Source organism: Pituophis catenifer, unplaced genomic scaffold (assembly GCF_029215685.1).
Source record: "Pituophis catenifer annectens isolate HBS135680 unplaced genomic scaffold, rPitCat1.0.hap2 SCAF_1, whole genome shotgun sequence".
In the NCBI taxonomy this organism is placed as follows: domain Eukaryota; kingdom Metazoa; phylum Chordata; class Lepidosauria; order Squamata; family Colubridae; genus Pituophis; species Pituophis catenifer.
In genome coordinates, this window is record NW_027256881.1 from 4,903,708 (window position 1) to 4,918,607 (window position 14,900).

General features: G+C 44.3%; 1 protein-coding gene across 1 annotated transcript in view; it reads left to right on the forward strand.

The window, feature by feature from the left end:
• Nucleotides 1-14,900, forward strand: part of AATF (apoptosis antagonizing transcription factor) — a 117,987-nt gene that overhangs the window by 69,103 nt on the left and 33,984 nt on the right. Inside the window, exon 9 of the mRNA XM_070945249.1 lies at nucleotides 12,020-12,087. Within this exon, the coding sequence (XP_070801350.1) occupies nucleotides 12,020-12,087 (68 nt within the window). The remainder of the gene's footprint in view (nucleotides 1-12,019; nucleotides 12,088-14,900) is intronic.

A 14,900-nucleotide genomic window follows, 5' to 3' on the forward strand; every position in this document is an offset into this window, starting at 1 on the left:
GCTCTTTAAAAATTAGGATTTAAATCGAGTTGATTTAAATCAAGCCTTTTTACTAGTGATTTAAATCATGATTTAAATTGTGATTTAAATCAACTCGATTTAAATCAAATACACCCTGCTCCCTCCCTCCCTCCCTCTCTCTCTCTCTCTTTCTCTCTCTCTCTTTCCTTCCTCTTCCCCAGATGGATTCTTGGAAGAGACAGTCAGTAAAAATTGCCCCTTTGTGTTGACTGTGTAATTGTGGAGATCAGGGACATCACACACACACACACCCCTCTTTGACGGACAGCGGTGCAGTACCCATTTTGTTCTGACCGGGTTAATTTTCTTCCACTGCTAAGCAGGATTTGGCAGACAGATTGGCGCTCAAATCTTAGGTATTGATAAGGAGCAAAGCGGGGGGGAGTGTTTCCTCTCTCCTCCCAATGAAACGGACTTCATGAAAACCGTTTATTTGCCAGAGGAGGAAAACAGAATGGAGAAAGGCTTTGGGAGGCAAGGGAGAGGGGATGGGGCCCCTAGTTTAATCCTCCCTCCCCCATGAATAAGTCCTAAGCACATACTGATTTGCAATTATTTATTTTATTGATTAGATTTTTTAAAAAAGTAAGACAGCAAACGTACATAGTACTCCTCCCTCCTTCTATATTCCCCCACAACAACAATCCTGTGAGGTGGGCTGGCCTGAAAGAGAGTGACTGGCCCAAAATCACCCATCCGGCTGTCATTCGTAAAGCAGTACTAGAATTCACAGTCTCCTGGTGATTGGCCCAAAGTAACCCAGCTGGACTAATCCATCCTTGGGTTAGGGTCAACTTTTTAGAGCCTTATTTCATCTTGGGACCGAGGGTTTTTTTTTCCCTGCAAGTTTAATTTCTTTGTTAAGTTATATATTATGCTTGTTGGGGATTTGATTTACCCCTTCTTGCTTGTTTCCCTGTTAAAAAATGGAGCCCCCAATATCACGTCCCTGGATTTATAGGCTTTTATTTTATGCTCAGATACCAGAAACTTTGTTGGAGGAGAACCAGCCCATGCAAACTATTTTGGAGGTCTTCTATTGTGTTTCCCCAAAAATAAGATCCTGTCTTAAATTTTTTTGAACGCCGAAATAAGCACTTGGCCTTATTTTCAGGGAGGTCTTATTATTTTGGGGTGCATAGAGGAAACCAGAGGAAATGGCAGGGACCGGCTGTGCGTGCATTTAAATATTTTTTGGGAGGGCTTATTTTCAGGGGAGGGCTTATTTTAGTGCATGCGCTCAAAAGCCCGATTGGGCTTATTATCAGGGGATGTCTTATTTTAGGGGAAACAGGGTAATTTCTAGCCTAGTGCCTTAACCACTAGACTAAACTGGTGTACTCTCTGCACTATAGAAATGGGTCTTTGAAGTCACCAGGAGCCAAATCTGTTTCGAGAGAAACGTGACACATGCTTTTATGTTTACATCTAACTAAACCTGATTTGATGACAACTTTGGAAGGTCCTTGCCTTTCGTGCCTCTGTGGCTTCTGAATTTTTTTGCTATAATTGGAACCCTTGCTCAAGGGTGAAAAAAAAAACCATGATACTCTGAAGCAACATTGAACATCTTGTATCATGAAAAATTTCCTCCATTTTCTGTCTCCATTCATTTTTATCAATATAGCCTTTTTTAAAAAAAAATCTCAACAATTTTAAGTAGAGCTCAACTTGTGTCAATTTTCATGGTCATGTCAATGTCGATTCCTGGGCAGTCTGAAGAATTTACCGTATTTTTCGGAGTATAAGACGCACCTTTTTCCCCCAAAAAGGGGGGTGGTGGGAAATCTGGATGCGTCTTATACTCCAAATGCAGCCCCGCCCAGCTTCTCAAACGGGGGTTTCAGAGGCTGAAAATAGCATCAGAAATGAAGCTTCAGAAAAAAAGCCTCCAAACAGAGCTTCAGGAAAAAAACTTTTTTTCTGAAGCTCTGTTTCGGAGGCTTTCAGAGGCAGGAAAAAAGTTTTTTTCTGAAATGGAGTTTCAGAAGTTTCAGAGGCAGAAAAAAAAGCAAAAAAAAAGCAAGGCACAGAGCTCACAACCAAGGAACCTGTTGCTAAAATTCACCTCTGGGAACAGCTGATTGGGGGTATTCTGAGGCCGATCCACCTGCCAATCAGCTTTTTTTCTTATTTTCCTCCCCAAAAACTAAGGTGCGTCTTATACTCTGGTGCGTCTTATACTCCGAAAAATACGGTATTTATTTATTTAGAAAATTTATATAGCCGCGTCCTCGTTCACAATGACTCCAGGTGGCTTACAAATAATTAAAACACATTATAGAAAAATAACAAACAATAACTACTCACCCACCCATCCCCGTGACAACAACACACAATTTGTTTACTACCACTATTTTCTGGGCATTTTTGATGGATTTCCCAGCTGAACCTTCAATCTCAGGATCACTTTGTGGTCTCCCATTCAGGTATTAAAATGGTTCTATTTGGCTTAACTATTTGAGCTTGGTCAAAAATGGCAAGGATCTGCTTCCTGACCACCACTGACCCAGTATATACATGTCCAAAAATCTACCTATGACTTGATGTCACCTTTCATTCAAGGGTAGAAAAACCAGGGAAGTTAAAATTGTCGACTTTCTACAAAATGTTAAAAACGCTAATGGTGAATCTCGTGTCAGGGTTCCAAGTAACATACCTGTAGCAAGGCTTAAAAGACCAGCAATGGCTCTTGGGCTCTTTGTAGGAAAGCAACGTTGATAGATTTGTTTCTTGTCTTGCTGCATTTATTTCTTGTCGGCGTCTTCTGCTCCTGAACTTTTGCCAAGAAAAGCCTTTGGCAGGTTGCCTAATTAGACCGAGGTTGCTGATAAGGCTGAAGAATTGTATTATGAAGAATTTGTTTTGAATTAGTTTGGACTACTCTGAGAATGAGTTACTTCTCAGCTGTTCTAATAAAGTCTGTTTGTTTAGAACTGTTTGCGTCTGATAATACCTACTTGGGCCTGGGTCACAACACTAGCACCCGATTCCTGGCGATAACGTCGCAACCATTTTTGTGTGTGTGTGTGTGTGTGTGTGTGTGTGTGTTTTTATATTTGTGAATCGATTTGGGTTTCTCTCCAGTCGTGACTCGTGGGCGTGTGGAAAATGTTGAATGAATTTTAAGTCTGACAGCGGCAAATATTCTGTACCCGCATATAAAATTTATTTATTTATTTATTTATTGGTTCAATTTATATGCCGCCCTTTTCCGGAGACTCAGGGCGGCTTACAATGCGTTAAGCAACAGCCTTCATACTTTTGTATATACCTGCTTAGTAGGGCTTTTGCCCCAAAGTCAGCTTATTGCCCCCACAATCCGGGTCCTCATTTCTGGATCGGAAATGTCCGATCTTGCATTTTCAAGGAGCGGTGAACAAAAACCCAGCCAGCGACTGCCAGCCGATGTTAGTAAAAGATGGAGAGAAATCTGCTTGTATCTCTCTCCCACCCACACCCACCCCCTCCACACACCCCACCCCATCCCCTGGCTTTCTTTCCTTCTGACAAGCTGGTTTACCTTAATTAAACTGGTGAGTGATTAATATGGACAGTTGATCTCGTGGCTCTCATTAGGCGGGCGTTTAGGATTTTTTTTTTTGCAGAAATTGGCAACGCCTGCAGCCATCGCGTAGGTTAATGGCAAGGCAGGAATATTATCATCGGCGTGCATCTCCAGAATGGCTGAGTAGATGGTTAATAGCACGTTTTAAAGCTTCGTTTGGGGGGGAGGGGGCATCTCTTTTAATAGTCTATGAAGAAAATGGTACCTTGTCAACCGCTTTGGGCAGTTAACAAGCAAGAACCGCGACCCATCAACAGCGGGAGGCGATTCCCTTCCCCCACGAGGTTGTTGCTGAACTAGAAATAGATCTCCCTCAGCGGGGTTGGGGGGAGAGAGAGCAGCCTTCCCGTCGTCTCTGTAAAGTTGGGATTAAAGAAGAAACTCTGCTGGCTTGTGCCATCCAACATCCTGTAGTGACCGGCTACAGGTACTCCTCCATTTAACGACCGTGAAGCCTTGGTTTTGTCAAATGGGCCTGGGGAATCTAGGGGTGGGATGGAGCTCATCAAGTGGCTGATTATCCGGGGTGGGTGGGGAGGGGTGATTGGGGTTTTTTGGGGGGGGGATGAGGGGGGGTTATATTGGGTTTTAACTGTCCAGAGTCCCTGGGAGAGAGTGGGCGGCCATATAAATTTTCCAGATCGATGGATGGATGGATAAAGCACTATTAGAATAACAGAGTTGGAAGGGACCTTGGAGGTCTTCTAGTCCAACCCCCTGCCCAGGCAGGAAACCCTACACCACTTGAGACATATGGTTATCCAACATCTTCTTAAAAACTTCCAGTGTTGGAGCATTCACAACTTCTGGAGGCAAGTTGTTCCACTGATTAATTGTTCTAGTTGTCAGGAAATTTCTCCTTAGTTCTAGGTTGCTTCTCTCCTTGATGAGTTTCCACCCATTGCTTCTTGTCCTGCCCTCAGGTGCTTTGGAGAATAGCTTGACTCCCTCTTCTTTGTGGCAACCCCTGAGATAGTGGAAGACTGCTATCATGTCTCCCCTAAATCTTCTTTTCATTAAACTAGAGACATACCCAGTTCCTGCAACCGTTCTTCATATGTTTTAGCCTCCAGTCCCCTAATCAACTTTGTTGCTCTTCTCTGCACTCTTTCTAGAGTCTCCACATCTTTTTTACATTGTGAAATGGTAAATGATAGACATATGATGGATGGATGGATGGATGGATGGATGGATGGATGGATGGAGAGAGAGAGAGAGAGAGAGAGAGAGAGAGAGATACAGAAAGAGGGAGATGGATGGATGGATGGATGGATGGATGGATAGATAGATAGATAGATAGATAGATAGATAGATAGATTGATTGATAGATAGATATGGAATGGATAAATAGATAGGTAGGTAGATAAATATAGATGGAATGGATAAATGGAGAGAGAGAGAGAGAGACAGATAGATAGACAGATTTGTTTAGTGACTGTTTGAAGTTACAGTGGCACTGACAAAAGTGACTTATGACCATTTTTCACACTTAACACCCATTGCAGCATCCTCATGGTCAGGTGATTAAAATCCAGGCGCTTGTCAACTACCGATAGTCCTTGACTTAGAACAGTTCATTGAGTGACCATTCAAAGTTATAACAACAATGAAAAAAGTGACTTATGACGGTTTTTCCACAGTTAAGACCTTTGCAGCACCCCCATGATCATGTGATCGAAGTTCAAATGCTTGACAAACTGTTTCACATTTATGACCGTTTCTGTGTCCCAAGGTCATGTCATCGCCTTTTGCGACCTTCTGACAAGCCAAGCCCTGTACCGTTTCAGACAAAGATGACTCATGCAAGTGAGCCAAGCTGCCTGGTTCACAGAAAAAGTCAAATGGTGCCCATTTTGCAGGAACCTAGGAGACGAGAAGCCAATTGGATTTAGCAGTCACTTTTCCCAGGCATTTTTTAAAAATTTTTTACTATTATTTTTTTTTTTTTAATGCTGTGTGGGTGTGATTTCCTTATATTTGTCATCCCTAACGAAATACGCGTGGGCCTGGCTACATTTCTTTTTTTTTTTTTACACTGTTTTGGCTAATAAATTCCAGTCGGAGTTGCTGAGGCCCCATGAAATATTACAACTTCAGGAGGAGGACAGGGGATATTCGTTCTTCTTCCTGTTTTTTTTTTTTTTTAGACACCGTACTAGAATGAAAAAAAAGAGAGGACCAGTTCTTTCAGTAAATTAGTTTATCATTTATCCTGTATTTCGAAGCCCTTGCTTGGCTCTGGAATCCATCTGGGGACGGGAGAGGGGAAAGCTGGCTGGCTGGGAGGCCGTGAACCAAAAGGCAGAAAATCTAATTATATTTTTCAAAAAATGGAATGCTACAAGATTGTATGTGTGTGTGCGACTATGTGCAAGCAATCTAATTTTTTTTCCTGTGGGTAACTTCCCTTCCATGCTGGTACATTTAATGTTACTGATCACTTAGTGACCATTTGATATTACAACAGACTCTCCCAAAAGAGAGACTAAAAGAGCCTTGGTAGTACAGTGGTCTAAGGCACCCTGTTATTAAGCTGGTTATTAAGACCAGCTGCCTGCAATTACTACAGGTTCGAATCTCGCCAAGGCTCAAGGTTGACTCAGCCTTCCATCCTTTCTAAGGTAGGTAAATTGAGGACCCAGTTTGTGGGGGCAATAAGTTGACTTTGTATAAATATACAAAAGGATGAAGGCTATTGCTTAGCGCATTGTAAGCCGCCCTGAGTCTCCGGAGAAGGGCGGCATATAAATCAAATTTTTTTTAAAAAAAAAAGTGATTTATGATCCTGTTCTGAAGTTACAACATCTCCCTCCCATGGTCATATGACTACATCAGGTGTCGGCAACTCGCGGCTCTGGAGCCGCATGCAGCTCTTTCGTCCCTTTGCTGTGGCTCCCTGTTGGCTGAACCCACCACTGGCTGGCTCCGCCCCTCGCCCTCCCCTCCCAGTCACTCCTTGCGCTCACCGGAACCTGGAAGAGCAGCTGGCGACAGCGCACGTGCCCACAGAGAGGGCTCTGCGTGCCACCTTTGGCACGCATGCCATAGGTTTACCATCACGGTTCTATATAGATAACACTATTGATCATTCTCCAGGAACCTATTTAAAATTTGATAAATAAATGAAAATAAATAAAAACTTATGATAGGGTGAGATGAGCCAAGAGAGAAGTAATAGTTTTGCTCCCTGTCTGATAACTGTAATTCAGTGTTGTGACCTAGGCTCACTTAGTCATTAAGGACACAGTCTCAAACAAAACTATTTTATTATAACAGCTGAGAATTACTTCATTCCCAGCTTAGTCCAAATTCTAAATTCTAAAACAAGTCCTTCAGAAAAAGTCCTTCGGCATATCACAAAACTTTATCTTCTTTGGCACCCTGCCAAAGGCCTTTCTTGGCAAAGCCCCATGAAGTTCAGAAACAAGAGACGCCGACTGGAAAACAGATTTAGCAACGTTGCTTTCCTACAAAGAGCCCAAGAGCCTTTGCTGCTCTTTTAAGCCTCATGGGAGGGGCCAATCATCTCCTGGCCTTACTCCTGAATCGTCCTTTTTGCTTTAGCTGCTCTTGCCTTCTGGCTGCTCTGCGCATGCGTGCACTAGGAACAGGCTCCTCCTGTTCCTCTGCCTCTCTGCTGTCCAACTCTGGAGGCTCCGGAGTCCGCTTATCACTCCCAAATGGCCCTGGCCCCATCTCTGCCTCCGACGCAGAGCCCTTGTCCGGGCCTTCCCCAGACTCCAGGATTGGCCCATGGTCCTCCCCAGCCTCCTCACTGTCCGACTCCGCTGCCAGCTCCGCAGGCTGCTGGCAGACCACAACATTCAAATCTTAGTAAAGTTTCTCAACCTTGGTAACTTTAAGATGCATGGACTTCCAATTTCCCAGAATTCCCCAGCCAAGCATGGACTCCCTAGTCATGTGCACTTTAATTCCCAGAATTCACCAACTTGCACAGAGTACCCAGCCAGCACAACTTCAACTCCCAGAATTCCCAGGCAACATGGATTCCTCAGCCAGCGTGGACGTCAACTTCCAGAATTCCCTAGCCAGTATGGCTAGTTAGGGAATTCTGGGAGTTGAAGTCCATACATCTTAAAAGTTGCTAAGATTGGGGGGGGAAAAAAACTAGTCTGGCATCTCTACCCATTAATGTTTGCTGAACAAATATTATACATTAATAAAGCAAAACCATAAAACCCTTCCTCTTTAAGTTCTCTGTTTATTTTTCTCTTTAAAGAAAAATAAATATAGCCAGCCATTTTAAAAGCATCCCATGATGGTTATTCAGTTTATTTTACCACCAAATTATTATGACCGTAGCAATTATATTCAGGGCTCTTAAGTGCAAAGGGACAACAATTTTGTTCGCAAAGGCTAGGAAGAGAAACCTGGAAACCCAACCAGCTTCCTCCCTCCATGCCGGCTCTCTGATTGATTCTTCCACATCTTCCTGGCACACAATTTATCACTCTATCTCCCCCACTTCATCACAGCCACTCTTGGCAGCTAAATACAAGGTCCAAATCCACCCATACGCAGTTGGGTAACACAGCAAACCGATGTAAGGACAGCTGAGCTCTATAAACAGCAGCCCTGGAGGGCTCGGCTGAAAAGCATGGCAAAGTTGGCAGCCGATACTGTAAGGCAGGGGGTCTCCAATCTTGGCAACTTTTATCAGACTTGTCGGTTGCCAAGCGGCTGAATTTTGATCACGTCACCATTTATTTATTTATTTATTTATTTTATTTTATTTTAATTTATTTTTATATGTCGCCCTTCTCCAGAGACTCAGGGCGGCTTACAATGCGTTAAGCAATAGCCTTCATCCTTTTGTATATTTATACAAAGTCTGCTTATTGCCCCCACAAACTGGGACCTCATTTCACCCACCTTAGAAAGGATGGAAGGCTGAGTCGACCTTGAGCCTGGTGAGAATTGAACTCGCAGTAATTGCAGGCAGCTGGATGTTAAATGCTGCCTTAGTAAGAGGCATTAGCCTCCTACGCCATTCCTACGGGACGTTGCAACAGTCGTAAGTGCAAAAGATGGTCATAAGTCACTAAGTCAGTGCCATTGTGACTTTGAACAGTCAATAAATGAACTGTTATAAGTGGAGGACTACCTACACTTGACAGGGCAAAGCACCGGTCTATAAACAAGAGAACAAAGCTCACTCCTTTTTAGCCCTGATGTTGTTACCTAGTTCGGTCATGAAACGTCTGCAAGAAAACAACCAAGCACCATGGACCCCACAGTTCAACCCCGAGCTACAATTATGATCTCCTACCCATTCACTGACTCAGCTGATATGATTCTGCTAATCCAGGACCCCCCACCCCATCCTCTCGCTCGGGAATTTAATGCGTGTTAACTTATTTCACCCCTACCGGGGCAGAGATGGATGCTTCGCCAAACCTTTCTCCCTGTGTTTTCTGCCTGACCTTTCAAAGAGACCTGAGCTGATATAGACGGGGCGGATTAAACTAATCATAAAATGATGAAGGGAACGCCGCAACGCTCATTGATTCGCCTGAAATTAACTGTAGTACAATACGTCTTCCTAATGGCGTTCTGTGTTGCATTCCCAAGTGGATTCCGCTTTCCTCATTTTTTTTTCCCCTCCCGCTTTCTGTCACACCAAAGATTTCCCCACTCGCCACTCCCCTTCGTTCCTAAGATTCCTTTCAGGGTATCTGTGACCAGGGCTGAAAGCTACTGGAGATGACAGAATACAGAATAATAAAGAGTAGGAAGGGACCTTGGAGGTCTTCTAGTCCAACCCCCTGCTCAGGCAGGAAACCTTATACCATTTTTTTTATTTATTTATTTATTTATTTATTTATTTATTTATTTATTTATTTATTTATTTATTATTTAAATTTGTATACCGCCCTTCTCCCGAAGGACTCAGGGCAGTGAACAGCCAAAATTTAAAACACATACGGTATAAAAATTAAAAAGAATTAAAACAGAATTAAATCAGTTTGGCTTCCCTAAATTTTAAAACCCTTTCCCCATAAAATAACCCATTAAAATTTTAAGCCAGCCCGGCTTGCTGGAATAAGAAGGTCTTTAACGCTCGGCGGAAAGTACAGAGGTCCGGGATCAGTCATATTCCTGGGGGTAGATCGTTCCAGAGGGCAGGTACCCCCACAGAGAAGGCTCTCCCCCTGGGGGTTGTCAGTCGACATTGCTTGACCGACGGCACCCTGAGGAGACCCTCTCTGTGGGAGCGAATTGGCCAGTGGGAGGTTATCGGTGGCAGAAGGTGGTCTCGTAAGTACCCAGGCCCTAAGCCATGGAGCGCTTTAAAGATGAGAACCAATACCTTGAAGCTCACCCGGAAGACCACCGGGAGCCTGTGCAGCTCACGCAGGAGAGGTGTTACATGGGAGCGCCATGTTGCCCCATAATTACCCGCGCGGCTGCATTCTGGACCAGCTGGAGCCTCCAGGTGCTCCTTAGACAAACAGTTGTCTAATCTCTTAAAAGCTTCCAGTGTTGGAGTATCCAACAACTTCTGGAGGCAAGTTGTCCCACTGGTTAATTGTCCTCACTGTCAGGAAATTTCTCCTTAATTCCAGGTTCCTTCTCTCCTTGATTAGTTTCCATCCATTGCTTCTTGTCTGGCCCTCTGTTCCTTGATTTGCCTTCTGATGTTTTGGAAAATAGGTTGACTTCCTCTTCTTTGTGAGAACTCCTTTAGGGCTTCAAGGCTTGTCTTGGATAAGCTTGTATGGTGTTTCCACAGTATAGCTTAGTTTCTCATCTCCTATGAGATGCGATCCCATGTTTGTTCAATACCTTGGCAGGGAATGAAGAAGGCAAGCTGGTTCTTATATCCGACATGCTTTTGACAGAACCTCCAGAATAAAGAATAAGCTCAGTGTAGAGTATCTACGACCATGTCCGAAAGCTACCGGAGATGACAGAATAATGGAGTTGGAAGGGACTTTTGAGGTCTTTTAGTCTAACCCCCTTCTCAAGCAGGAGATCCTATACCAGTGATGGCTAACCTTTTTGCCATTGCGTGTCAAAAGTGGGGGGAGCGGGGGGGGTCGCGTGCATGCGTGCTCACCCCCATAATTCAATGCATCCCGACCCCTCCCCCCCGGTGCTCTCCTCACTTTTGGCACATGATGGCCTGGTAGGCCCGTTTTCCGCCCTCCCCAGACTCCTGAGGCTTTTTTGGAGCCTATGGAGGCCCCCCAGAGGCCGGAAACAGCCTGTTTCCTGACTTCCGGTGGGACCAGAAATTAGTTGGAGCTGAGCTAGGGCAACGCTCACATACCCACAGATATGGCTCCACGTGCCACCTGTGACACGTGTGCCATAGGTTCGCCATCACGGTCCTATACCATTTTGGTCAAATATCTGTTCAATCTCTTCTTAAAAGCCTCCGGTGTTGGAGCACACACAACTTCTGGAGACAAGTCCTTCCACTGGTTAATTGTTCTAACAGTCAGGAAATTTCTCCTGAGTTCTAGGTTGGTTTCTAGTGACTAGGGTATCCTGGGAGTTGAATTCCACAAGTCTTAACGTTGCCAAGGTTGGAGACCCTTGAAGACTTGTATCTTACTGAGCCGTTTGCAAAATGTCTCTTCAGCTAAATAGATCGTTTTAGTTGTTATTCTTTTTGAAAGGTGACAAACCGGTTGAGGAAATTCCAGGCTGAGTTTCACAAACCCTGGCTTGCAATATAATCAAGAACAATACAGTTGCAAGTCATGATCGTAAAGGGGATCACCCCAATGACCAACCCAATTTTGTGAGCTTTTGTGTGTGTGTGTGTGTGTGTGTGTCTGTGTGTGTGTGGCAATTGTTAAGTGAACACTGTGGTTGTTAAATTAATCCATTATTTGCTATGGTTTTGTTTATGTGCGGAGGGGGTGTGCTGTACAGAGTTGGTATTCAGCCGGTTTGGACTACTTCACCCGAACCGGTAGCAGAAATTGTGGGTGGGCCTGCTCTATGCCATCCTATTTAGGCACGTTTTTGAGGCTGGCCGCATGCACAGAAGGCCGGGTGCACGAAGCAGGTGTGTGCGGGGCGAACTGGTAGTAACCTAATGTGAAACCCACGGCTGGTGCTGTCTGATTTTCGGAACCAGGTCGTAAATATATGACAGAGATCCAAATCCCCCTAATTTAGCTACATCAGAAGATAACAATACAGATTTGCTTGTAAGAGTCAAGCAGTGGAATACAAGCTAGTTGTTTTCCTAAACCGAGAAGCTATAACTCAGAACAATTCTCTCTAGAATGTAGAAGGAAAAATCAGGAGAACAGCTCTTGGAAAGCATAGCTCCTAGCTTCAGAAGTCGTGATGCAAACCATCATCATGATTCTTATCTGCCCATTCAAAAGGCTTCCAGCTTTGTCTCGATCTGCTCTTTCTCAACGTCATTTCCCTTTTTCTTGCTTCCAGCTGCTCCGGGAACTTATTGAACGCAAAACCACTTCCTTGGATCCAAATGATCAAGTGGCGATGGGCAGGTAAGTGCTTCGATATCATAGGCCAGGGGTCAGCAACCTTAAACACTCAAAAGAGCCACAAAGGTCCTAACCGGAAGCCCCCCGTTCAATTCTGGAGCCAACCAGAGGTCCGGTTCCCCCACCATAGAGTATCCCCCTAGCGTGGTGTCCTTTTTCCTCCGCCAACCAGAAGCCCGGTTCCCCCACCATAGAGTCTCCTGCTAGCGCGGCATCCTTTTTCCTCTGCCGACCAGAAGCCCGGTTCCCCCACCATAGAGTCTCCTCCTAGCGCGGCATCCTTTTTCCTCTGCCGACCAGAAGCCCGGTTCCCCCACCATAGAGTCTCCTCCTAGCGCGGCATCCTTTTTCCTCTGCCGACCAGAAGCCCGGTTCCCCCACCATAGAGTCTCCTCCTAGCGCGGCATCCTTTTTCCTCTGCCGACCAGAAGCCCGGTTCCCCCACCATAGAGTCTCCTCCTAGCATGGAGTCCTTTTTCCTCTGCTGACTGGAAGTCCGGGTCCCCCACCATAGACTCTCCTCCTAGGACGGCATCCTTTTTCCTTTTGCCGACTGGTGACAGGGAGCCACAGCAGAGGGTTGAAAGAGCCACATGCGGCTCCAGAGCCGTGGGTTGCTGACCCCTGTCATAGGCCTTTAACAAGAGATAGAGGCTCTGCGACTAATAGCTTGCATTCAGACTCTTTTTTTTCTAATACATTTTATGTATTTTAAAGATAAGTTGTTAAAAAACCTCCACAGAAACAAAAATACAAAGTTTGTAAACAAGACAACAACAACAACAACAACAACAACAACAATAATAATAATAATAATAATAATAATAATAATCTTCTTCTTCATCATCATCATCATCATCATCATAATTGCACAATATACAAGTCCGTAGGACCACAATTGAGCCCAAGATTTCTGTTGTTTAGTGAAACATTGGTTAAGTGAGTTTTGGCCCATTCTACGACTTTTCTTGCCACAGTTGTTCAGTGAATCACTGCAGTCGATAAGTTAGTAACCTGGTTGTTAAGTGAATCTGGCTTCCCCATTGACTTTGCTTGTCAGAAGGTCGCAAAAGGGGATCACGTGACCTTGGGACACTGCAACGGTCATAAATATGAACCAGTTGCAAAGCATCTGAATTTTGATCACAGGAACATGGGGATGCTGCAACGGTCATGAGTGTGAAAAATGGTCATAAGTCACATTTTCAGTGCCGTTGTAACTTTGAATGGTCACTAAATGGACTGTTGTAAATCAAGGATTAGCTGTATATCAAACCAATGTTAAATATACGTTGTCCATCTTGGTTGAATATTGACAAATATGTCTCAAATAAATTTAGTAAATCCTCCCACTTCAGACCTTTCTTTTGCAGAGGCTCTGCTTTTAAAAGCAGTGTGGTCTAGTGGTTAAGGCACTAGGCTAGAAACCAGCAAATTGAGCTCTATTCCTGCCTTAAGCATGGAAGCCAGCTGGGTGACTTTGGGCCAATCACCAGGAGATGGTGAGTTCTAGTCCCGCCTTAGGCATGAATGCCAGTTGGGTGACTTTGGGCCAATCACCAGGAGACCGTGAGTTATAGTCCTGCTTTAGGCATGAAAGCCAGTTGGGTGACTTTGGGCCAATCACCAGGAGACGGTGAGTTCTAGTCCCGCCTTAGGCAGGAATGCCAGTTGGGTGACTTTGGGCCAATCACCAGGAGACCGTGAGTTCTAGTCCCAATTTGGCACGGACGCTGGCTTGATGACTTTGGATCAATCATCAGAAGACGGTGAGTTCTAGTCCTGCTTTAGGCATGAAAGCCAGTTGGGTGACTTTGGGCCAATCACCAGGAGACGGTGAGTTCTAGTCCCGCCTTAGGCATGGAAGCCAGTTGGGTGACTTTGGGCCAGTCATTCTTGCAGCCCAACTTATCTTACAGGGTTGTTGTTGTGGGGAAAACAGAACTAGGAAGGAACATTAGGTATGTTCACTGCCTTGAGTTATTCATAAAAATAATAAAGGCAAGGTAAAAAAAAAACCCACCTAAAATAAATAAGAATAAAACTCTCTCCCACCCACCCCCACCTCACTGAATTGTACTTCGTTCTTGGTAATTTGCTTGTCTTTATATTTTATGTTGTTGCTATTTATTATACTAACTTGCCTTCGATATTAATTATGAGCCCCCGTCAGAGCCGATGTGGGAAGGAGGCAGAGATGAATGAAGAGGAAGAGAAACAAATCCAGGACCAGGCAGCCTTTTTTAAAATTGGATGGCAGCAGATGGTAGACTAGAGCTCACAATTTGGAAGGCAAAACTTTCCCTCTTTTTTCGACGCAAGTGAAAAGATGCAGAATTCAAGACGGTATTTGATTGGAAGCTTGTTGGGGCAGATTCAGACTGTGTATCTCCTACAGCTGGTCACCCATAACACAAACGTTATCAGCTCCAGGGCCCTATCACTTCTAAACAGACCCTGCAGTTTATTGAGAACAAAGAATACAAGTCAGGCGGTCCATCTTTCAGCTTAAGGCAGGGAGTTTATATCCTTTAAAAAAAAACAGACGTGGTACGTCTACACGGATTGATTCATGAAGTGGATCTATTCCTACTCAAATCAGGGAAATTGCCCTTAGATTGAAAAAGACTTTATATTCAGCCAGACATCCTGACCACACATTGAGCTTCTGAGTTGCTACAATACAGAGAAGGGTTGGTACACAAAATGATCACACTTTGAATATATATATTTTTATATAAAGAACCTTACAAAAGTAAGGTTCTACATTTAGGCAAGAAAAACAAAACGCACAGGTACAGTATATGTGGTACCTC